This window comes from Salarias fasciatus, chromosome 3, assembly GCF_902148845.1.
Source record: "Salarias fasciatus chromosome 3, fSalaFa1.1, whole genome shotgun sequence".
Classification (NCBI taxonomy): Eukaryota; Metazoa; Chordata; class Actinopteri; order Blenniiformes; family Blenniidae; genus Salarias; species Salarias fasciatus.
Genome location: NC_043747.1, coordinates 23380822 through 23406422, shown reverse-complemented (window position 1 = coordinate 23406422; position 25601 = coordinate 23380822). Strand labels below are relative to the sequence as shown.

At 45.6% G+C, this 25601-nt stretch overlaps 1 protein-coding gene across 2 annotated transcripts in view; it reads left to right on the top strand.

The window, feature by feature from the left end:
- Nucleotides 1-25601, top strand: part of exoc6b (exocyst complex component 6B) — a 78206-nt gene that overhangs the window by 32446 nt on the left and 20159 nt on the right. For both annotated transcript variants that reach the window (XM_030088072.1, XM_030088073.1), the window contains exons 9-20: nt 83-166; nt 1502-1548; nt 1791-1911; nt 1996-2067; nt 3187-3284; nt 5339-5444; nt 5521-5630; nt 10393-10504; nt 11632-11766; nt 11847-12035; nt 17767-17908; nt 22080-22153. In XM_030088072.1, coding sequence (XP_029943932.1) covers nt 83-166; nt 1502-1548; nt 1791-1911; nt 1996-2067; nt 3187-3284; nt 5339-5444; nt 5521-5630; nt 10393-10504; nt 11632-11766; nt 11847-12035; nt 17767-17908; nt 22080-22153 — 1290 coding nt within the window. The remainder of the gene's footprint in view (nt 1-82; nt 167-1501; nt 1549-1790; nt 1912-1995; nt 2068-3186; nt 3285-5338; nt 5445-5520; nt 5631-10392; nt 10505-11631; nt 11767-11846; nt 12036-17766; nt 17909-22079; nt 22154-25601) is intronic.

Sequence of the window (25601 nt, the reverse complement as noted above, 5' to 3'; positions counted from 1 at the left end):
TTCACCCCGCTAACGCTTCAGCATGCCGTTGAGCCACACACTCCCTCTCACGCCGGGCTCCGCCTGCCGTTTGTGTCTCTAGGGTTTGCGTGACGTGTTTGAGAACTACTACCGAAAGCAGCGGAGGAAACAGGCGCGCCTCGTGCTGCAGCCGCACTCTAACATGGTAGGAGCACACACACTCACACCCGCGGGACGGGGCCGTCGTCACAGCAACATGTGTGTCTGCACAGGTTTAGGAGGTTTGTTACAGTAGAACTTCAGGGATTTGGCCAAATATCTAACAAATTACCTTCAAGTTGCTGTTTTAGGTTATTTTTTGCCCTGAATTTGACCTGGCAGGCTCATACATCTTCCTTCCGATCTGTGCTTCATAACACTGAGTAGCTGCGCAGTAAAGTTCAGTAACTCAAACGTTTACCGATAAAAGTGAGCCTACAAGTCTCGACTGAGGGCAAAACAATCCCCACTGAAACCTGGTAGAGTCAAAAGAGAGACAAAGATTTACACTTCCTGTAGCTCCCATCGATCTCAATACACACAAATTGTGTTGACGCACATTACAAATCAATGGACACACAAATCCAAGAACACACACACACACACACATGTCAATATACAGAAACACACACACTTCTTCATTTTGCTGTGATTATAGCCCAATAGCCTTACTCTAACTTCACTTGAAGTTCCCTTCTTCTCCACACATACACACACACACTCTCCCTTAATCAATGCTAACACCAGGAATAATTCACAACAGAATGAAACTACAGTAGACTTCAAATTGAATGTTTCTCTATTTGTTGTGATTTTGGTCTTGTGTACACCACAACGTTTTCAAGTGATCCTTCATTGTGTTTTGGACGTTTGTTTCCACAACGCAACTTTTTCGTAACTCCTCCCAAGGTGGAACTTTCGGAAAGTGCTGACTGTCTCCGTGGAAATGGAGAGAATTGACTCTTTGAAGATGCTTCTACTCCATCTCCATGGAAACAGGGCAAAACACAAGTTTTGGGAAAATGCAGACTGCATGGAAACAGGAAGTTGCAACTTTTTGAAAACGCTCTGACTCCATCTCCATTGTAATGGGGGAAAAAAAACGCAATTTTTTGAAAACATTCTGACTTCATCTCCGTGGTAACGAGGTGAAAGAGCAATGTTTTGAAAATGTTCCGATTCCCCTTCTGTCAAAATGGGGGGGGAAAAAAACACCATGTTTTAGTGGTCCGTCTCCATGGGAACGGGGGAAAAATGCAATTTTCCCAAAAAAATATGACCCCATCTCTGTGGAAAGGAGGGAAAACGTTACGTTTTCTGAAAAACGGGAAAAGTGCAACTTCTCACTTGAAGCTTTGTGGTGTAACCGGAGCTTTATAGCTTCCTCTGTTTTTGGACGTCACATGACTGACAGCAGGTGAGGGGTTCTCGCCTCTGTTAGCTGCGTTTCCCTCTCACCTTCCATCTCTTCCTGTTTTCGTTTTTTAATGTGTCTTTGCAGCATGAAACTCTGGAGGGATACAGGCGCTACTTCAACCAGATCGTCGGGTGAGTGGCTTTCATTCATCCAGTAGTTTGAGAGCGTAACGCCTTACACCACATCTTTGTTCTTCTTTATCCCTTAAAAAACAACCCGTCTATACTTTGGATTCAGTCTCTATGCTGGTTTCGAGCAGCCGTCTGAACCATTAGACTCATTTATACCATCCAGATCACGTTTATCTGCTTTTCTTGTGCATCACTGACTTGATCTTCATCGTCTTTTTGAATCGGTGGGTTTCTCCGTCCAGCTTCTTCGTGGTGGAGGACCACGTCCTCCACACCACGCAGGGTCTGGTCAACAGGGCGTACGTGGAGGAGCTGTGGGAGCTGGCCCTGTCCAAGATCGTGGCGGCCCTGAGGACGCACTCCGTAAGACGAGCCGCACACGCTCCACCCGTGGCACGGCGAGCGTCTCCGCCGCGGAGCTAAAGAGACGCTGCTTTTTCTCCTCAGTCCTACTGCGACGACCCTGACCTCATCCTGGACCTGAAGAACCTCATCGTGCTGTTTGCCGACACGCTGCAGGTACGACGGCATCCGGGTGGCTCAGAGTCTGACCGGATGCCGGGACGGCGTTTGGTCGGACTCTGAGCCAGTTGGATGCTGGGACGGCGTTCCGGTGGCTCAGAGGCTGACTGGATGGCGTTCAGGTGGCTCAGAGTCTGACCGGACAGTGTTCAGGTGGCTAAGAGTCCGACCGGACGGCGTTCCGGTGGCTCAGAGTCTGACTGGACATCGTTCGGGTGGCTTAAAGCTAGTGTCAGCGATCTTGGAATACTAGCATGTATTCGAATGTAGCATCTCCCCAAGGCTCCGCCCAGCTCCCGCCCCATTGGAGGGGCTCCCGTTGGCAGCGAACGCACTGGACGCGGAAGCACCACGCGCACGGAGTTTGTGATCGCCTCCAATGTTGTTAACCTTTCTGACTGCCCGCACACAAAGCGCACCGAGAGCGCCTTGGCAACACGCGCGCACACTGAACCAGGGCCACTGCCATTGAAATTTATGCGCAGGGGGCTGGTAGAACGGCGAAGGGATTTGATTGGTTTCTTAAGAGCGGTCCGCGCCTTACGATTGGTCGGAGTTTTTACTGTCCTGTGGCCGCTACAGTTGTCAGATTTTTTCCGCACCTTTTTCTGTCCACATATTGTATAGACTTCTCCCAGATGGCAAGGAGCATTTCACTCAGTATGACAAAAAGTGCTTTTGGACAACATCGCCTACCCTAGCTTTAAGAGTCTCGACCGGACGGCGTTCCGGTGGCTTAAGAGTCCGACCAGACGGCATTTTGATGGCTTGGTGTTTGGGTGGCTCAGAGCTGACTGGACGGCGTTCAGTACTCTCATAGTCTGGCCTAATGTCGTCGGGAGGCTCAGAGTCTGACCAGACGGCATTCGGGTGGTTAAGAGTCCGACTGCACAGCGTTCGGGTGGCTCAGAGTCCAATCGGACAGCGTTCCGGTGGCTAAGAGTCCGACCGGACGGCATTTTGATGGCTCGGTGTTTGGGTGGCTCAGAGCTGACTGGACGGCGTTCGGTACTCACAGAGTCTGGCCTCATGTCTTCGGGAGGCTCAGAGTCCGACCGGACGGCGGGACGGCGTCGGGTTCTCGGGGTTTCTGAGGCGTCTCCTCCTCGTCCGCAGGGCTACGGCTTCCCGGTGTCGCAGCTCTTCGACATGCTGCTGGAGATGAGAGAGCAGTACGGAGAGATCCTGCTGAAGAGGTGGAACATCACCTTCAGGTAGAAGGGAGACACACACACACACACACACACACACACACACACACACACACACACACACACACAGAGGCCTGCACACACACCTGGGTTTGTGGGAACTGTTCTTATTCTGGTTTTCGGCATTTTACAAGCATCCAGAGAGGAAGTGTTTGAAAACAACATCCAGAAGATTCCCGCCCTGCAGAGTGGCACTGTGTGTGTGTGTGTGTGTGTGTGTGTGTCTGTGTGTCTGTGTGTGTCTGTGTGTGTCTGTGTGTCTGTGTGTCTGTGTGTCTGTGTGTGAGCGTGTGAGCGTGTGTGAGCGTGTGTGAGCGTGTGTGTGCGTGTGTGTGCGTGTGTGTGTGCGCACGCTTTTTGGGTTGTACGAGTGTTTGTACGTGCATTTGTATTTACCCGTGTGTATTTTCACATGCTTGCGTTTGTACGCTTTGTGTGTATTTTTGCAGGATTTTAAGTGCGTGCACGTGTGTTTTCATGGCATTTGTGTGTACATGTATTTTTATGTGTTTGTATTTTTGTATGCATGTTTGTTTCTGTGTACGTGTTTGTGCACATGCATGTCTGTGTGTGTGTGTGTGTGTGTGTGTGTGTGTGTGTGTGTGTGTGTGTGTGTGTGTGTGTGTGTGTGTGTGTGTCACATGCCATTGTCTCACCTTTGCTTTTGTCCAGTGGGACTTTTGACAGTGAGAACGGACACACACACACACACACACACACACACACACACACACACACACACACACACACACACACACACACACACACACACACGCACACACACACACAGGGAAAGCCACAGGAATGCTGTGTTGCATTGTTGAGGAGAGAACACACTCCGGTTCACGGCCTCTCCGTGGAACGCTGGAACGTCCGAACGCCAGCAGAGGGGGCGGAGGGGGAAGGGGGGGGGGGGGGTTAAGAAAAACCTCAAACATCAGAATGACCCCCAATGGGATGATTGTGTGTATTTTTAAGTGTGTGTGCGGTTTTGTGGAGACAGAAACAGTCTCGGCTTTTGACCCTGTTTGTGTCTTTTTTATCTTTTTTGGTTCCTCGTGACAACTTTATTCAAGACTCAAGTTTTTCCACTTTGTTCATTTAGATTTCAGAATCTTAACATATTAAAGTCACGTTTGTGTGATAAAAGAAAACAAATGGCTATGTTAATGCTCAATTTGTAGTCTATAGAAACATTAGTAATAGCAATGACTCTACATTTCAAACCAAACCAGTTCTCAATTATTTAATTATTAAATGAAAAAAAAATTTAAAATATACAACCATGCTTTTTACCGTTTTTAATAATTATTTGAACGTCAAGCTTCACTTCAGCCTTAAAACCTAAAATTCAAACCAAAGCAGTGAATTTATCTTCAGAATCAAACTTGCCTTTTTGATATAACGGTAAATTTGAACCAGTATGATAAACTTCACTTCAGTTTGAAGCAAAATTGTTAACTCAAGTTCAGTTTTTAAACCTAAATTTGAACTCCAGCTCTTAACAGAAGTACTGTAGTAAACGTAGCTACAAATGAACCCTAAATTTAGATTTTAAACAAAATATAAATCCAATATTGAAAGTGAACTTTGAATTTCAACCCAGATTTGAAACCTACTTTTTAAACTTCAAGTTTGAATCGAATGTGAATTTAAACCTAAAAATCAAGCTTAAGCTTTAAATCAAAAAAGTAAACCAAAAATTTAAACTTGAATTTTAAAATTCAAGCTTCAAACTTAAAATAGCAAACTAAATAAAGGGTTAAGCAATTTCACATAAAAACACTTGCTCATTTATTTATTTGTTTGTTTGTTTGTTTGTTTGTTTGTTTAAATTTTCACTTGAAACATTGTTTAAAATTAGCTCCAAATTTGTAAAGTGAATTAATTCTAAAGTTCTGAACTTGAATTTGAATCTAAATGTAACTGAAAGTTTTCCAAGTCGACTTTTGTCTTCAGACCTCGTTTTTCTATGTTTGTTTTCGACCGATCTGTGCCTGACCTTTGACCCCTGCCCAGCTGGTTCTGAAGCGGTCTCCTCTCCCGCTGGTCTCCAGGCAGGTTCTGGACCAGGACAACTACAGTCCCATCCCCGTGTCCACGGAGCAGGAGTACCGGAGCTACACGGCCCAGTTCCCCCTGCAGGACCCGGACCTGGACAAGGTAGAGGCAGAACCTCCCGGGCCCTCCCCCCTGGGTTCTTGCCGGTTCCGTTAACGTTCTGCTGTGTCTGCTTCAGCTGCCGTTCCCCAAGAAGCTCCCCTTCTCCGAGTTCGTGCCAAAAGTTTACTGCCAGCTTAAAGAGTTCATCTACGCCTGCCTGAAGTACTCCGAGGACCTGCATCTCAGGTACGACCGGCCAGAGAACCGTCAGACCCGGCAGGGCCGGTGGAACCACCAGAACCACCAAAACTGCCTACTAAGAACCAGTAGAACTCTCGGAACCATTAGAACCCACAAAATATCAAGAAAAACACACAGATTCATTTAGATTATTAAGTTGTTAAGCTGCTTCAGGTCTTCCTCACACGCCGTCTGGACTCCCCTGATTCCGCCGGCCTCCGTTTCTTTGGTTCCACTGATATCCGATGACGGCCGCCGCTCCGGTCCGGAAGCAGACGAGACCGCGGTCACTGATCCCCGTGACCTCCGACCTCGGCGTATTGATTTGCAGGAAGAAGCGTATTCCTTTCTCCTCCGCTCGCAGTAGCAGAGGGTCACAGCTGCAGCCTTTAAAATGACCACGTTTTAGATCACAAGTCACAATGTTTCTTCTTTATGAGGGATTTTACTCGAATGTTGGGAAACTTTAGAAAACTTTAAACTGGATTTTTGATTATTTTCATCTTGTAATATCCCCGGCGTCCCATTGTTAATGTTTATAGTGTATTGTTCTCTCTAGTGTGTGTGTTTGTGTGATGTTTCATTACAACAACTAACAGCACCAACACCAATGATGTGCTGACTTCATCGATGTCGGCGTTTCTGCTGTTTCCATGTAAACGGGCATCATTTTAAATGCTGTTACGTAAATGTGAAGCTTTGATCGTTGACATTTATTTATTTCAAACATGTAAGAGACAAGTAACAAATTGAGCAATACAGAAAAAGGTAAAATATATAAATAAATGAAAGAAATGTAGCCAAGATAAACTATTAGATTATTGCTAATCGGTTTTAATATGAATGGAAAGGAGTTATTCACTTCGTTAATCCTTTCCCTTTGCGTTTTTATCATTAGTTTGTTCTTTTAAAACAAAGGTTTTCTACTTGAAGCGTTGTGTAAAAGGCACCTGAGTATCTATAGCAAAACCAGATGTGAAAACGAAGGAGCCTCCTCTATCGTGAAGGTTTTATGTTTCAGCGGTAAACAGGAGTTTAGCTGAAAGGTAACAGTTGTTTCTACGATAGTTTCAACCCTCGACAAAAACAAACCTTCAGTAATTGATACTCTGTTACTAATGTACTTGTTGCTAGCCTGCTAATGTGGGTGTCAACATTAATAAGGGTTGCTATGGTTACGATTCGGACACCAGATCCAAGCAGGGTGTTGCCGAGGAACGGCGTGCGGGGAGGAGGCTGGGGGGGAACGTGTGTGTCAACACTTGTTGGCCACAGCTTCCACACAAACACAATCAAGTCATTCAGAGTCAAATTGCACATGTCGGTCCGGTTCAGGGCCGGCCTGTTTGATCGCAAACACTTCCAGCCACAGCGCCGCCGCCGCCGCCGCCGCTCCGTCAGACACCAGGACGACGACGCGCCGACTTCTCGCTGTTACCGAGCTGAAATGAGGCAACCGGCTGAGCTCACTCTGCGGTCAGAACGCTCAGCACACGCAGCTTCAGCAGTCGTTTTCACTTCTCCTGCTCAGAACCTGAAGGCTCTGGAGTGAAATGAGTGATTCTCTTTGTAGCGAGGCAGTGAGGCTAGCTGTTTGCCACAAGCACGGCGACGGCTGGAATAGAAGACGAAGAACAGAGTGCGTTATTAATTCAGTCACTGGCTTTAGGGTTTGACACTCAGAAAACAGAAGGCCTGCACATTTACTGTATGTTTAAGAAGCCAATAAAACTGGTAAAATGTGATTAACATTGAAAAAAAATACCATAGAAGGAAGCAATATTGTAGACATCAACAGACTTTACTGCTCTATTTTTCTTTTTACTCCCCCATTGTGCTTTTTGCTGCTCTATATATTGGTCTTTATGGCTCTATTTTGTTCTTTGCTGCTCTATCCTCTGTACTGCTCTTCGCAGCTCTGTGCTGTTAACTCGGTGAAGCTGCAGGCGTCTGGCTCCCGTCCTGCACTGCGCTTTATTTTTGACTGACGGCAGCAGAAACATGCAGAAACTCTAGCTGGATCGTGCAGAGTTCACTGCCATACGTTGACTTTCTGCCACTCCGTCTACACACACTCAGCGTCCATTCCTCTTTTTTGCCCAGTCAGCAGTTCTGCCCCTCCAGGAATTCCCCCCCCGCTCCAAATCATCGGAACGTTTTTAGAATTCCTTCGCTTTTTTGGGAAGAGGCTGAGATTCCAGCTGTGTGTGTGTGTGTGTGTGTGTCGGATAATTGACAGATTTCAGCTGGAATGTGTTTGTTAGCCGCAGGGCTCTGGAATCGAACGCTGACACACACGGTGAGGACGGCTCCTCGTCGTCACACCGCGGGGCGTATAAATAGAAACCCTCTGCTGAGCGTCAACACCCGTCCTCTCCGGAGTGTCTGTGGGGGATTCTCTCAACATTTCCCGCATTTCTGTCAACATCTCAAAATTAGATAACAGCTTATGACACGTGGAGATTTGATAGATTCAGTGAACTTATTACTGCTCTAACATTTACACTGCATTACCCAAGGCTGTGGCTCTGCCTCCAGATTATAGAGCATCTTCCTCCCTCTAACATCAGATTATAGAGCATCTTCCTCCACTGACATCTAGATTATAGAGCATCTTCTTCCGTCTAAAACCCAGATTACAGAGCATCTTCCTCCCTCTAACATCAGATTACAGAGCATCTTCCTTCTCTAACATCCAGATTATAGAGCATCTTCCTCCCTCTAACATCAGATTACAGAGCATCTTCCTTCTCTAACATCCAGATTATAGAGCATCTTCCTCCCTCTAACATCAGATTACAGAGCATCTTCCTTCTCTAACATCCAGATTATAGAGCATCTTCCTCTATTAACATCCAGATTATAGAGCATCTTCCTCCCTCTAACATCAGATTATAGAGCATCTTCCTCCCTCTAACATCAGATTATAGAGCATCTTCCTTCTCTAACATCCAGATTATAGAGCATCTTCCTCCTCTAACATCCAGATTATGGAGCATTAAATTGTTGTTAAAAATAACCATTACTTTCACATAAACAAGTAAAATAGAATGTGTTTTTTTTTTTTTTGCTGAAAGTGATATTTTCATCTGGAAATCTGATCTTTCGGTGTTCCTCTCCGGCGGGTGCATTAAAGGACACACTAAGCGCGCTCAGAGCGGATCGGGGGTTCCTGACTTGCCCTTGATTTTTCGATCTGACCCCGATCTGCCCCTCCACCCCCCTGTGAAGTCGACCAGCGCCTGCACGCTGGTGCTCTTTAATACTTCCAGGAACCTGCTATTAAACAGCAAGCAACGCTCTGCCATTTAAAAAAGAAAAAAAAAAAAAAAGAAAGGGGGGGAAAAAAACCCCTCAAGACTTTCCAAAACGTTCAGAGAAATGTGTCTGGGTTCCTTCACCAAACATCGCCCACATTTCAAACATAACAAAAGTGATAGCATGTCAGAGATTTTGTTAAGTGGGTCTGATTTTCTGCCATCAAACATTTGTTTTAACAGGAAATTCGAGCCGCTCTCGGAGTTAACGGCCCGCTGGCTGCCGGCAGGTGGTAATTTTACGACTGCTTAAAGCCCCCGGAGAAACGCGGCGCTTCAATGCGTATCTTTTTATACTTTCTGGTGTTATTTAATAGGTTTAAAGATCATATTTCTGCCCGGCGCTGCCACTTCGAGTGGAGTTATTCAGTCTTATCGGAGGGGATTTAGTGACAGCGCTGGACTTTTAATGACTCTGACAGCTCATAACATGGTAATGTACTTATTGGAGTTGGCTGACTCTTTGGCTTTTTCCAAACGGAGAGATTCACAGGCCGAGAAATACACTTAAACTGTTTGTACTGGCGTCCAGACGCAGCAGCTGAGGCTCTGCTCCTGCTGGACCGCTTGGTTCTCCGAAGAAACTCATTTCTGTTCTGATGGATTCTTGGTCTGTTTGTTGATTGTGAACACGTCTCTCTCTGACGATGGTCATCGATGTTATCGACAGTACTTGAGGGCCCGTTCACAGCATGTTTTCAAGTGAAAACTGAAAACTCTTGTTGCATTTTGGAAGTTGGTTTGCATGACGTTGGCTCTGAGAGCCACTGAAAGTGCAAGTTTTTGAAAATGCGCCGTCTCCACCGTTGTGCTGTTGTGCGTCTGTCGCCATGACAACGGGGCAAAATGCAAATTTTTGACAGTATTCTGACTCCATCTTCATGGAAACGATCGGATTTTTGCAAATGCTTCAACTCTTTTCTCCATGGAAACGGTGGGCGACCAAAACTTTTTGAAAGTCGTCTCCACGAGAAATTGCAGCTTTTTGAAAATGCTCAACTCCTTCTCTTTACGAAATCTGGGGGAAAATCAATTTTTTGAAAACAGTGAGGTTCTGTGGGGACGGAGGAACACAGCTTTTTGAAAACACCCTTTCAACTTGAATTTTAAATTTGGAATTGAACTTTAACCCCTGATCAAATTACTAAAACTTTAACAAAGTAAAACCCAGACTCTGACGGACATTTTTAATCTGAGATTCCACCTTTCGCCCGATTATTTGACAATGGTGCTTGAAGCCAGCGCAACTTTTTGGAAATGGCTTCCAAGATGAAACCTTATGAGAATGTTTATTGCTCTCATTTTCAGCATTTCCGTCTTTTCCATGTAGACAGACTTTGTTTTCTAGACGTTGCTGTGTAAATGTGTGAAACGGTGTGGCCTCACTCCTATCATTTTCCATTCTTTGCTGGCAGAAGCTAAATTTATATTTAATATCTGTGCGTCTTCAGCTCCACCGAGGTGGACGACATGATCCGGAAGTCCACGAACCTCCTGCTGACCCGGACGCTCAGCCACTGCCTGCAGTACGGCATCAAGAAGAAGAACGTGGGCCTGGCGGAGGTGAGGAGGAGGAGGAGTGACGGCCGTTTCTGGAACAGAAACAAACCCAAATGCTTTTACTCGCCATTGAAAACTTTGATAAAAAGCAACCGGTGAAGCACAGTAACTTTTTCTACAGCTTCTTATTTTCATGTACCGTATTTTCTGGATAATAATTTGCACACTTTTAAATTAGTTCAGCACATCAGGTAAAATACTGAAATAAATAAATTAATTAAAAAAAGCAAATGTTTCTCCATGAATATTTAGTTTAAAAAGAACATATACAGAGAGGTAGACCTACGGTGTGGTCATCAGGATCATGCACTGTTCTTCACAAGTATCGTGTTTTCTGGACTATAAGTCAGACTTTTTTTATTTTAATTTGTTTAGTTTGTCATGTGACAAGAAAATAGAAAATAGCTACGAAATGTAATTTAAAATAAATACATTAGTCTATTTTATATTGAATAAATCTGAGCGAGAGGTAAAAATGTTTCAGATTATAAAATTAATTTTACAGAGAAAAAATATTTATCAAAATTTTTTAAAGAGACCATACATTTATTGTAAAAATAAAGTTAAACATATAATGTAAAAATTTTAAATTATGTGAAATATTTCTCTAAAAAAATATAAATAAAGAAACTTAATATTTAAAGAGAAAAAAACAATGGAGAAAGTAATAGGAGTAGAAGCATTGTTCCAAACATAAAAAAAAAAATAAATAAAAAGAATCAAATTTAATGTTTAATAATTTATGTTTAATATATTTAAAATTTTAAATTAGTAGATGTTGCAAGGAGAAAAAAATGAATTATTTCATTAAGTTTATCTTTCAAAATGTGAGTAATTTAAAATAGATAAAATTCAACACTAATCTGAAGCGGTATCAGAAAAAAACTGACGTCATTAATAAAAGTGACAAATAAAAGCAAACACTATAGATCAATAAAAAAAAATGCATCAGTGTTATGAATTAAAAGCCAAGTTGAGGATCCGTAATGTGAAATAAATCAGAAAAACAAAAGACAGACTAAAAGATCGGTTTGATAATGAGATGTAGCAGATATGTAAAACTTTTCTAAAGCTGACATTCAGTTTTTCGAAGGTGTTCAATGTTTCTGTGTTGTGTTGTGCTGCTGAAGCTGGTGCAGGTGATCATCAACACCACCCACCTGGAGCAGAGCTGCCACTTCCTGGAGGAGTTCATCTCCAACATCACCAACGTTCCTCCGGACACCGTCAACGCCACCAAGCTGTACGGCACCTCCACCTTCAAGGTAGCCCCTCCCCCTCCCCCCCAACCCCCTCCGCCCTTCAGCATCACCCGTCACCTCCTCCTCCTCCTCCTCCTCCTCAGGACGCTCGCCACGCCGCCGAGGCCGAGATCTACACCAGCCTGAACGCCAAGATCGACCAGTTCCTGCAGCTGGCCGACTACGACTGGACGGCGCCGGTGCCGGCGGGCGGGGCTCCGGCCGCCAGCGACTACCTGGTGGACCTGATCGCCTTCCTGCGGAGCACCTTCAGCGTCTTCACCAACCTGCCGGTGAGTCCGCGCTCGCCGCAGTGTCCACGCGCCGTCTCAGTGAACACTGGCGTGCGGCTTCAGGAGCCTTCAAAATAAAAGCGTGCTGTGCCCTGATCTGTGCAAGTCTAATTCTCACAGTCTCCGTGGGAAAAACTGGAGACAATATAGCACAATTTTACAATCCAATCATAATTGTGAGCATAGATACGTGAATTCACAAAGCCACGTTTCAGTTTTCCATGTTTCATTAAAAAGAGCAGAGCGAACCGAAACCTGACAACACACTCACAGCCTCAACACACACATTATCCAGATTATGAATCATGGAAAAACTGCAAACTCAGCCTGACTGTGTTAGAAAATCTCTTTCTCTCTCTCTCTCTCTCTCGCTCTTGCTCTTGCTCTCGCTCTCGCTCTCGCTCTCTCATCACAGGTCAGTCTAATCTCCTTGATCTCATTAGAGTGTGAGCCGGTTACGGGTTAGATCGTTAACATGGGGCCTGATAAGCTCATTAGGAGGTGAACCGGTCGGGTCAGCGGCAGCGGATCGCCCCTCTCCAGGGGGCGCCAGAGAGACACACACACACACACACACACACACACACACACACACACACACACACACACACACACACACACACAGGGAGATCGTTTGAAATGTGACCTGGATTAACTTAAATTAATCCAGAGTGTGTGGGAGACAGACGAGATGGAGAGTCATGGCAACGCCATCCCAGTTCAGGTGGGATCTGTGGCTTCAAGATTGATCTCTCTCTCTCTCTCACACACAGACAAACACACACACACACACACATACACAAAGAAAATGTTTTTCTTCCACACATTTCTCCTTTAACTTTTACAAACACACCAAACAAAGCTGGTATAAGCCACTTTTTCACTCTGTTATCACACACACACACACACACACACACACACACACACACACACACACACACACGCTCTAAGACGATTGCACAGGCAGATTTCAGCGGGTCACAAGGCCATAAGGCCACACACACACGGTGGTTGAGCTAAGTGTTTTCCAGCACTTCTAAGCAGCTTTTCGTACGCCCTCCGAGCGCCCCGGACATGACCCTGACACACACACGCGCGCACACACACACACACACACACACACACACACACACACACACACACACACACACACACAGAGGCGGGGCCTCCTAAGTAGATCAGATGCTATGGATCTAAAATGCTGGGTGGTGTGACCTGCTGGCACCAGAGGTGACGGTTGGAAGTGAATCAGATATGGTTGAGAAGTGTGTGTGTGTGTGTGTGTGTGTGTGTGTGTGTGTGTGTGTGTGTGTGTGTGTGTGTGTGTGTGTGTGTGTGTGTGTGTGTGTGTGTGTGTGTGTGTGTGTGTGTGTGTGTGTGTGTGTGTGTGTGTGTGTGTGTGTGTGTGTGTGTGTGTGTGCGTGTGTGTGTGTGTGCGCGTGTATGTGTGTGTTACATGTGCTGGCAGTTGTGGTTTGGATATATCAGATGTCAGTCATCCATCCGTCCTTTCATTCATCTGATCGTCTGTCCCTCCATCTGTCATCCCTGTGTCAGTCCATCCATCTTTCACACATGCATCTGTCTTCCATCCATCCATCCATCCATCAGCTTTTTAGAATATCTTCACGCCAGTGTTCTCCAGCCCTGTTCCTGTAGCGCTCCTGTCCAGCAGGTTCCAGGTCTCTCCCTGCTTCGACACCTGACTCTGTTGAGCCCAGTAATCAGCCTGTTGTTGAAGCAGGGAGAGAGCTGCAACAAGCTGGACTGGGCTTCTCCAGGACAGGGTCGGGCTCCACTGCTTTACATGATCACACTCAAATGAAAACTGAAATCTGTGATCGTAAACTGATTTTTTTTTCCCACCATGACTCATAATCAGATTCTGCCATCTTGTCTATAAAGTTTCAAACGGACCAAGTTTTGAACACAATTTACCACAATTCTGTTAAAAATCCACTGCTGCTATAAGCAAACATTTTCTTTACATACACCTTAAATGCAGCTTAAGACTTGTTCTGTAGTCTGTTTTCATTGCATATTTACTAAAAATACTCCCGTGGAGTAATCATGCAACAGGTCAAAGTTAAAGTAGAACCAGGCAACTGTCTCTCAAAGATCCCAGAGTGAGTCACTTTTTTAATTTAACAGCTTTTAAAGAAGTGAAATCCTCAATGTTGTGTAATTTAAGATTCAGCACATAGAATTTCTTGACCGACTTTTTGCTTCATTGGTGTCTTGATCGGTTTTTCTGGACACGATTTGACGAGTTCTTGCACATGTCAAATTCTGGTGTGCGATGAAAAAAAAAAAACAACCCTCAAGCGGTTAATTTTCTCCACTCGGTGACGACGTCTGAAGTGTCCTGGTGTGTTTGTCGCCGTAGGGAACGCCCACGCAGCACGCCACCTTACCGGTGAGTACCCGGGTTGCTGCTGTAACCGAGTGGTGTTGACCAAAACCCCGACTGACCCCCTTTAACCCCCCCACGGCCTGAAAACCGCCCCTCCCTGTGCACAAACGATGCACGTTTGCCTGAATCAGTGTTTGTTTAACTCAGATTAATCAGTTCCTACCTGATCGATCGGTCTAATGAACGGATCCCAGCCGATGATGGGAGAACGTCGACAAACCGCCACACGACAAACGCAGAGAGACTCTCACGGTGAACCTGCAGGGTTTCTGTTTATACGGCGACGGTGCTCAGAGCCACTGAACACGACTCAAAGTGTAACTTTTTCACAAGGCTCTGGCTCAGTCTCCATGGAAACGGGGGAAAGCTCAACTTTTTTAAAACTGTTTGGCTCCATGGAAGCAGGGCAAATGCACATTTTTGAAAATTCTTTGGCTACATCTGTGTAGAAACGAGGGAAAATGCAACTTTTTCAATACAATTTCGATATGGAGAGAGAAATGGCAGCTTTACGAAAACAGGGCAAATGCACATTTTTTGAAAACTCTCCAGCTGTTTCCGTGGAAACGGGGGGAAACGCAACTTTTTCTTGTCTTTCGGAGGTCTGTTTACATGACAGCGGTGCTCGGGGCTACTGAAAACACAACTGTGTGAGAACAGCTCCCAAAGTGGAACTTTCTGGAACGTCTCCATCTCTGGGAAGACGTGGGGATACGTGACTTTCCTGAAACGTTGGTACTGGTCCTGCGCTCTGGAGTCATTGCAAACCGTTCCTCTGCTCGTCCTCAGTAGAACGATGTTTTCCTCCAGAGCGTCTGGACTCCCAGTCCTGATTCTCCAGGTGGTTTTCGGCAGTTGGCCGTTCTCCGTAGCATGTGTCTCTACTTTCTTTACAAAAATAACCAACCGCGCCAACTTGTGGAAATAACATCATTTTCAAAACATAAATGTGAAACTTTTCTGGACAGAAAACACAAAATTGAGGCTTTTTTTTTTTTGAAACATGGTCGTGTAAACGGGGCCTTAGCCTGTGATCCGTCTTCCTCCTGCTCGCTTCAGATGTGTTGTGGAGTCTTCAGCCTGAATCTGGCTGCTCCGCTTCAGACATTAAAAAAGGAAAATCCACCCAGACGGCGTCCAGGCTGCACTTCCTGTGGGGCGTCCTCAGTGAATACCTGCAGAAATGAACGATGGTTTCCACCTGGAAGCTCTCTGTCCAGTGGAGGTGGTTCAGTCTCTGCCCAGGCCGTGAATCAGTGGAGACACCTGCAGCCCCCCTTCCTCCTCCTCCTCCTCCTCCTCCTCCTCCTCCTCCTCCGGTACAGACTGAGGTGAACCCGGGTTCTCTCTCCCCCTGCTGTGATCCCACCTCTCGACTCCTGGCTGCCCCGAGCCGCCGTTTCTCTTGACGGACGTCTTTCTGGACGGAGTGGAGCGGGCTTCACACCGTGTCCGATCCCTTCCAGGCTTCTCCATCGCCGTGTGTTTAAGGCGCCGGCTGAAGGTTCAGAACCAGGCCATCTGGGAGCGTCACGAGCTCTTTCGGGTTCCCGGTTCTGCTTGTTCCAACCTTCCTGGTTGGTAGTTCGAACGCTGCAGATCAGCTCCAGTCTTACTAATATTACTAGATTCATATTGATATTAATCCCACTGTCACTACTGCTGCTCACCTTCTTTTCTTTCCCTCCATCATTTCCTCTCATTCATCCTTCTCTCCTTTCCCCTCCCAGTTAATTTCCTTTTCCTCACCTTTCCTTTTTGATTCATTTTCTGGCCCATATCCTATTTTTATTTGCATGTCTTTATTTTCTTTTCCTCAAATCTTTCTTTTTCTGTCCTTTCCTATTGTTTCATTTTCCATTCCCATTCTGTTTTTCCCTCTTAATGTCTTTATCATTCCTTTTTCTTTTCTTTTACTCTTTTCTTTAATCTGCTTGTACTTCTTTAGCTTGTCATTTTTTTGGTTTTCTCCACCTTCATTGTACCTATCAGTTTTTTTTCTTCTCATTCTTTTCTTTCCTCTTGCCTTTTCTCCTCATCTCTCCATTTGAACTCTCACTCTCGTCGTTCCCAGTTGTCCGTATTAAAGTGTGTGTGTGTGTGTGTGTGTGTGTGTGTGTGTGTGTTGTGTGAAACAAGTAACGCGTGTTTAACAAGTAATCAGAGTGTGTGTGTACTAATTTCTGTGTGGAGCCACAGAGTGAGCTTCTGTGTGACGTTCTCTGCTTTTCTAGAGATATGAGGAGCAGAACAGGGCGTGGCGTCTCTGGTGAAGTGTGTGTGTGTTACAGAGAGAAGCCAGAGATCAGGACACCGTGAGACACGATGGACTAAATCACAGTTCAGGATGCTGCGTTTCCACGGAGACGGAGTGGGAACGTTTTCAAAAAGCGGCATTTTTCAGTGTTTTCGGGCGTCTTTCAGGTGAAGCGCTTGTGATGTTGTCACAGCCTTGGTGTCAGGATGGATTCAGGATCAATCAGTCAGTCATAAAGATAAAAGCTACACAGGGTGCTTTAAAACATTAAAAATTAAAAACAGGGAAACCTGTCCTTCATATATATATATATATATATATATATATATATATATATATATATATATATATATATATATATATATATATATACAACTACTAACCACTACTACTACTACACACACACACACACACACACACACACACACACACACACACACACACACACACACACACACACACACAGCGTCGTCCTGCTGCTCCTTGTCTTCCTCTCCTCTCATGAATGTTTTCCAGCTTCTCCTTCACTCTCCAGTCGCTCCCTCCTCTTCTCCGTCTCTCTGCTTGATTCTGCAGGAATGCAGACGTCCAGGTCGAGATCAGGGCCGCAGCCGGTCACTGCGACTGCACGCACACACACACACACACACACACACACACACACACACACACACACACACACACACACACACACACACACACACACACACACACACACGGTTTGGTTTCGGTATTAATGTGTTGTCATGTACTTCCTGATCCACTCCTTTTATTGTTAATATGCTCCTTCATCATTCAGACTGAACATGGTGGTCCTTATTAATGTTCACTCTGTACTCGTGTGTGTGCGTGTGTGTGTGTGCGCACTGTGTGTTTTCTTGGTTCTTGTTGGTTTCCCTGCTCTGCTTTTGGTTCTGTCGGATCTGCTGACCTCTCCTGTTTGACCTCCAGCCGACCTGCAGCCGAGCCGGCTGAAGCGTTCGATCCCCTCCGCCTGTGCGGGGCGTCCCACTGCTCCACCGCCTCACCGCCTGTGCTCTGCCTGTGCTCTGCCTCCTCAGGGTAAAGTGGCCCAGACGGCCTGCATGTCGGCCTGCAAGCACATCTCCACCTGCCTGCTGCAGCTGCTGCTGGACCCCGAGGTGCGCTACGTCTCCATGGGGGCGCTGCACCAGCTCAACACCGACGTGCACGAGTGCGAGAGTGAGTGCACCACACTCACACATGCCTTTCACTGCTCATTCTCCTCAGGGTTAAGCTCCACTCATTTAAAATATTCAATTAGTTTTAATGCTTTCTTAGTTGTTTGGATGGTTGCGAAACTCGTACATATCAGACTTTATCCTGTAACCACTGGAAGCCCCTGTATTCAATTTAATTTGACTTTATTTTCATACAAATACAAAAACAACACAGTTATTTGTGTACATTTCTAGAGAGAAACCAATAATTCAACATTCACTGAATGACTACAGAATGCTGCGAGCGCCAGGAAAACCCTCAGTTCATGGAGAAAACAGTGATAATGACACACCATGTTATTGAAATTCTCATTTTAAATGGTGTTTTCAGTCTTTCTTTGTCCTTCTTGCTAGAATAACTTTTAGAAATGTCCAGTTTAATTCCTGTTGATACACTAATGTAAATCCTATAATCCATTAGTCTGAGTTGACTCTTTTACAGTCTTTCTTGTTTTCTTTTTCTTGCTATTTTGCTTCATTCTTTACACAATCTCCTGTTTTTTCATTCCAATATTAGTTGAAAGTGCATTTCTTTTGTTGATGCCAGTTTTGTTCCTTTTTCTAAATTTGCTGAAAAGCAGATGAAATGTTCATTCAGACATAGTTTTAGATGCATTAACAGGAAGAGATCAACATGGAGATCATCCTCCACAGCAAACTGCCTCTGCTTTTATCCCCCCCCCCCCCCCCCCCCCCCCCCCCACACACACACACACACACACACACACACACACACACACACACACACACACACACACACACACACACACATCTCCTCGATTTCACAGACTTAAAGCTGGAGGATAAAGGAGGCGTCGTTGGCTCGGTTCTACACGAGCAAGGTTCTTAGAGTCACAGTGCGGGTCACACTGACACTGTGTGTGTGTTTTTGTGTGTGTGTGTGTGTGTGAGACGTGATGCGCGCTGACATGCGTGCAGTGCTGCGGAGAGGTTAGGAGGTCACTCAGTTACTTATTCAGGGCAGACGATTCGCTCCTGCAGCGGCTCCGCTGTGAGCTTAACTCTTCACAGGCCGGCAGGAAAATGTCCTTTAAGTCTTTTTTTTAAAACTCTCCGCCGTTACGTGAAATTTATTTTGTCAACTTTTCTTCAGCTCGCTGGAAACGCAACTTTTTGAAAAGGTGGACGTGTTTGAAACCAGTGCACATTTTTGAAAATGCTAATGCTTTGTGGAAATGGGGAAATCAGAACTTTTGTAAAATGATCTTTCTCCATGGAAATGGGGAATTTTCAACGTTTTGAAAAAGCTCCAGCTCCATGGATGTGGGATAATGTGCAACTTTTAGAAAACACTCTGACTCCATGTTAATTGCTTCGTTTTCAGCATTACAGCCATTTCCGTGTGAACGGACATCATTTTAAAAACATTGTCGTGTCAACGCCAATCTCTTCTGAAACTAAAGCAAAACAATCTGTTTCTCTCAAATGACTCTTTAATAAAAAAGATTTCCAAAAATTTGAACCAACAAAGCTCAGGCTATACATGTATAGCAGATTTATCGCATTATCAACATGTTGCGATGCAAGATTTAAGCGATTAAACTGTTTCATCCGTTCATGGTTTGTAAAATCAAAGAGACGGAATAATGAATGGAAGAAGAAAGATGGGATTAATTGTGACAAATTCACGAGCATAATCAGAATTGATTTGGAAAATCACTAATACGCTTTGATTGTCATTCATACCTTCATCACAATACTTAAAAGCATTGAATGTGCTGTTTTTAAATGTAAAAGAATAAAAGATGGTTAAACTTCCAGGATTTTAAAGTTGATTTATTTATTTAAGAAGAAAACCTTTAGTGTTTGGCATAACTATTGAATCGGGTTTAAATGTGAGTGTCATCGACAAACAGTCGGATGAAAGGAAAACACTGAGAGAGGAGATGAAAAGACGAGAGCGTGAAAATATTGAGTCCGAAAAGGGAAAAAAAAAACTAGATGTAATTATAAACACCGCGGGAGCGCAGCGAGGACAGAAGGTGAATTTAAAAGGGATTAAAATAAAAAAAAACGGATTGTGATGAAAGGGGCTAAAAGAAGGAAGAAGAAGAGGAAAGAAAGAAAAGGGCAGAGAAGAGAGCAAAAAATACATGGATGAGAGGAGGGATTAGGGCGAAATGAGCGGCGGGTTTGAAAGGCGGAGGAAGTGAAGGCGAGAGCGCACAAGAGAGGAGGGATTAGAGGTGAAATAAAGCGCAGGAATTTCAGGATCGTGACAGATAAAAAGGAAAAAAAGGGAGCCGCAGACGAGTGAATAGATAGAAAGACGACCCGGGAAGAGGGGCGGAGACGGCGGGAGCAAAGATATATGAGGAAACCTAAGAAGTTATTATCCTGTTTACTGACGTGCGGTGATGGAAAATCCTGCAGGAGAAAAGAAACCAGAGGAGCTGACTGGATCAGCGGAAGTGTCTGCCTCAGGTTCTAGTTTAAAAAAAAAAAAAAAAAAAAAAGTTTTTTTTCATCTGGATAAATCAGTTGGAACGAGTTTATATTGAATCAAGCAGTTCGAACTGGATTCTGTGATAGATCCTGTTATCAATAAAACTGACTGTGTCAACAACCAGCAGTTTTCCCCGTTTCCATGGAGACAGCGAGGGCATTTTCCAGAAGTTGCATTAACCCCATTTCCATGAAGTCATCGTCAGTATTTTCAAAAACTTTGCTTTCCACATTTCTGTGGAGACAGAAATGAGGAAAAACACATTTCTTGAAAATATTCTATGGCAACAGAGTCAAACTATTTTCAAAAGCTGCATCACCAGTGTGTCGTAACACGGTTGTCGTGTAAATGGACACTCTGTGAAGTTAGTTTCACATTGGCGTTCTCTTCCTCTCTCCTGCTTCGTTAGCTTTAGCGTTAGCGTCACCTGATGCGTTTTCTGTCCTCTGAGCAGCAGCTTTGTTGTTCTATCAACAAACTCCTGTTTACTGGAACAACTTTAGCATTAGCTTGTATCCAAAGTCATTGTGATTAGCATTAGCATGCCCAAATAAGGGCGTCCGGTTAAAGGTACTTCTTCAGGTGTCATTCATTCATTCAATTCATGAACTCACCAATCAACAAAGCTGGCTAGCTTTTAGCTTCAGGAGTTCACCAGGAGGACCCAGAGTGAGTGTGTGAGTATGTGTGTGTGTGTGTGTGTGTGTCCCGAGGTGAAAGCGATTAGCTAAGGCCCTCTCTCGCTCTCCCTCTCTGAGCGACAACTCCTCTTTTCTCTCGTTCCCTCGCTCAGAATACCAGTCGGCTTGTTTACGGAGGCCAACTGACGCCAAGACCCCAGCTCACACTCCGTACGACCCCGACACACACACACACACACACACACACACACACACACACACACACACACACACACACACACACAAAAGAGTCTCCCTAAGTTCCAAGTTTGACAGTTCCTTTCTGATTTACACACATATCATCACAAATACACACAGATATTGATGACACACTCTAACACTTTGTTACACACACACACACACACACACACACACACACACACACACACACACAAAACACCACACAGACTTAAACCTACACACACACACAACCAGGTATCTCCCTAAGTTCAAAATCTGACAGAACTTTACATACACACAAAGCAACACACTCACTTCAGCAGACACACACACTTAAGATATCAACACAAATACAGTGAAGTGTCGACATACATACATCAACACACAAACTTACACACACACACACACACACACACATCTCCTTAATGCAAAATCTGACAGTACTTAACTTTTTTACAAACACACACACACACACACTGGATTTATATCGTGTCTTAAGAAATAGACAGGCACACAGTTTCTCACTTTGAGATGCACACACACACACACACGCGCACACACACATACTTTTTATCGAGCCCTAGCGACATGACTCTACCCCCCCTCCCCCCCTCCCCCCCAGGCTGTCATTTGTCTGCCAATCTGTCCCGATGCATGGCGAATGCGACCAGGTCTCTCATTATTCCGTTCTTCTCTTTTTTTTCCCCCTCTCTCTCGTCTCCCCCCCCTCCTCCTCCTCCTCCTCCTCCTCTCTTCCCTCTCTCCGGGGGTGGACCGGGGGGGGGCGGGTTCGTATTTTCCCACAGGTTTTGCCAGAGCCGGCCCGGTCGCAGGCTTCCAGGGTGACACGTTGCTTCTGGCCTTCAGTGACTTGAGACAAGTAGGTCTTTGTCTCCCTCGTGGTCCTCTCTCCTTCGTTCTCTCTTTCTCTGTGTTCTTTTTTTTCTTTTTCCTCCCCACTATCTTCGTCCTACTCCTTCCTCCCCCCCTCCTTCGTCCTTTTCATCCTTCCTCCCATCCTCCCTCACACACACACAAACACACACCTCCCCTCTTCATTTGCTTTTCTGATTTTGTTTTGTGTTTTTCTTCTCGTCGTCTTTCCTCCGCCCCAAACTTCTTTACCTTCTTCGCTGCTTTTAAGATTTCACCCTCTTCGTCGGCTCATCAAACCGTCTCTGTCGATGTTTTGTTATTTTTTTGTATATTTATCAGGATAAAAGTTGTTAAAAATGTCAAAAGAAGTGATGTTTTGGTGTCAGAAGTTTATCAGACGGCTGAATTTAAAGAAACTTTAACGGATCCACCTCGCTATAAGAAGAAACTACGGTTCAGGGAGGGGTGTGTTCTCCAGTGTGTGTGTTTCTTTTCCTTTCATGACATTTTCTGTTGCGTTTTTCAGAAACTCACTATGAAAAAGGAATAGCTCACATTTAAAACTAACATTGAAAACTGTGAAACTGATTCAGTGTAGTGAACCATCAGGCGATTCTCCTTCTCTTAATTAAGAAAGTCTAAAACAGGAAAAGCAGTCGTGGTTTATCAGAGTGTGGCGGTCAAGACCACCTGACACAAGACCCAGTCCAGACTTAAGACCACAGCATCCCAAGACCAGGACCTGAGACCGTTTAATTGTTCAGCCTGCACATCCTTTGTTAGTGTGAAAGGTTCTATCGACCTTCAGGATGTGGTTTACCAAATTGAAAGCCTCTCTAATCACTAAGGTGGTGTTACTCAGGAAGCCCATCGTGGATCAAACTGTGCTGCTGAGTGTGACGTCTGAGAGTTTCTGTCCTGTTTGGCAGCATCGCTGCTCCTGGATTATAACCTGGATGATGACTCTTAATGTGAAGCAGGGTGGCTGACCTGTCGACCTTCTGGGACTGTTGTCAGACTCAGAAGGTTCTGCATATTAAAGATGCTCTGCGTTTCCCTCAGCTGTTGTTTGGACGGACGGAAGCTCATATTTGACTTCCACGCTACATCCAATAGAAACACAAGTCCGTCAGTACGCTGTGATTTCTGATGAAGAAGTTTAGTAGAGTGTCGTCAGCGTACAGGGGTAACGGCAGGCCTCCTTCGTCTCGTCCGACGCTCTTCGTCACAGAGCCGCTTGAAATGTGACGGACCTCAGTCGGCCTCGATGCGGCACTGACTCGGGTCCTCGGGCCGGGCGTTGAGCCTCAGCAGAGCAGTCGGGTGGTGTGTTCGGAGGTCCTGGGAAAAACCGGAGAAGCAGTCAGAGCGGATACAAAACTGGACGCTTCCAATGAGAGAGCAGGGCGATGGGCGGTGTGTGTGTGTCCGTGTGTGTCCGTGTGTGTCCGTGTGTGTGTGTGTGTGTGTGTGTGTGTGTGTGTGTGTGTGTGTGTGTGTGTGTGTGTTTTGGGATGTTTTCTGAATAAGTGAAAGGCCGTCCCTTCAGCTGTTTTCTGGGTGTCTGTCATGGCGGTTCGGTGTGTCAAACCGAGCAAAGTGTGTGTGTGTTTTTTCATCATTGCTGACTGTGTGAAACGAAGCTGTGTGTCATCTGGCGGCGTGTCTGTCAACGGTGTGTATGTGTGTGTCGAGTCAAACTTTGTGTGTCTGTCTTTCGTGTGTGTTCGTGTGTTTGTGTGTGTGTGTGTGTGTGTGTGTGTGTGTGTGTGTCCGGCAGCGAGCCCGGGCGAGGACTTGTGTGGCTCTCTGTCCGTCATCGACGATGTGAAAGTGTGTGTCTGTTGGTGACAAAGTCACAAAAACGACTGTGTGTGTGTGTGTGTGTGCGTGGCTCTTTGTGTCATCGCAGTTGAATGTGTGTGAAACGGGGCGTTTTCTTGGACGCGTTGCGTTTGTCGAAAGTCGTGCGTGCTGTTGCTGTAAATGTGTGAAACGGGGCGGCGATGGTGTGTGTGTGTGTGTGTCCTCCGTGTCCATCATTTATTTGTGTCCAAACTTGTTGGAAAGTGTGTGTGTGTGTGTGTGTGTGTGTGTGTGTGTGTGTGTGTGTGTGTGTGTGTGTGTGTGTGTGTGTGTGTGTGTGTGTGTGTGCGTGTTTGTGTGTGTGTGTCATCGTGTGAAACCGGACGGGGATTTGTGTGCCTTTCTGTTTGTCCGTTACACTCACAAAACTTGTGTTTTCCGTGTGTGTGTGTGTGTGTGTGTGTCCATCATCGCTGCACAACGTGTGAGAGAGAGTGTGTGTCTTCGTTGAATGTGTGAAACGGGGCGAGGAGCCCGAGTGAAAGTTTGCGCGGCTTTGTGTGTGTGTGTGTGTAGCCGACGATGTGAAAGTGTGTGAATGTGTGAAGCAGGGCGGAGAGCGAGGCGAAGTTTGTGTGTCGGCCTTTGATGTTTGTGTGTTGTGGATGTTTGTTGTTGCGTGTGTGTGTGTGTGTGTGACAGCGGATGACGGATGGGCCGGCAGGACGGAACAGGGGACGATGAATGAGGTGACAGACAGAGACGGATAGCCCTTTATCCCTCCGTCACAATCCCTCTTTCTGCGGCGCTCTCCTCTCTTTCTGCGCCTGTCGGGATGATGCACTGCCTCTTGTTCTCGCGCTCGGAGGAGGAGAGGCGGACGGGGGGACGGCGCGGAGCAGCAGAAAGGGAAAAATTGCATTCATCCGGCATCCATGTTTACTTCCCTCCCGCTCCCACTGCCTCTCCACGCCGTCCCGGGCCTTCATCCTCCTCCTCCTCCTCCTCCTCTTTTGTCTCGCTGTTGCCGATCAGAACCAGTTGGCTTCTCCTCTCTTCTATCGTCATTGTTTTTCTGCTCCTTTCTTCTCATATCAAAAGAAGCACATTCCTACGAGTGTACACATCTGCCCGAGAGCATCTTTTGGTGCGTGACACTCTTTCTTCTTCTTCTTCTTCTTCTTCTTTTTTTGTGCGTAACAGTCATACGCACATCTTTGTGTACCGTGTGTGTGTGTGTGTGTGTGTGTTCGTGCGACCTGCAGCACTGAATGGTCGATCAATCACGCTGACGGGGGCGTTTTGTTGGCCGGTCGGGTCCCGGTGTTCTGGAAGGTTCCGGGGTCCTGGGACAGGGCGGAGACAGGAGTTCCCCAGGACACACACACACACAGGGACCAACACACATACAGAAACACACACACGCAAATGAAGATGCACACAAACACAACCACACACACAGAAACTAATGCACACACAAATGAAGATGCAGAGAACCACAAACACACTCACACAAGCTAAGACACACACAAAAATGAAGATGCACACACACACACACACACACACACACACACACACACACAGAAACTAACGATGTTCATCATCTGTATTGATTGAATGGGAAAATTTAATGAATCACTTTGTTT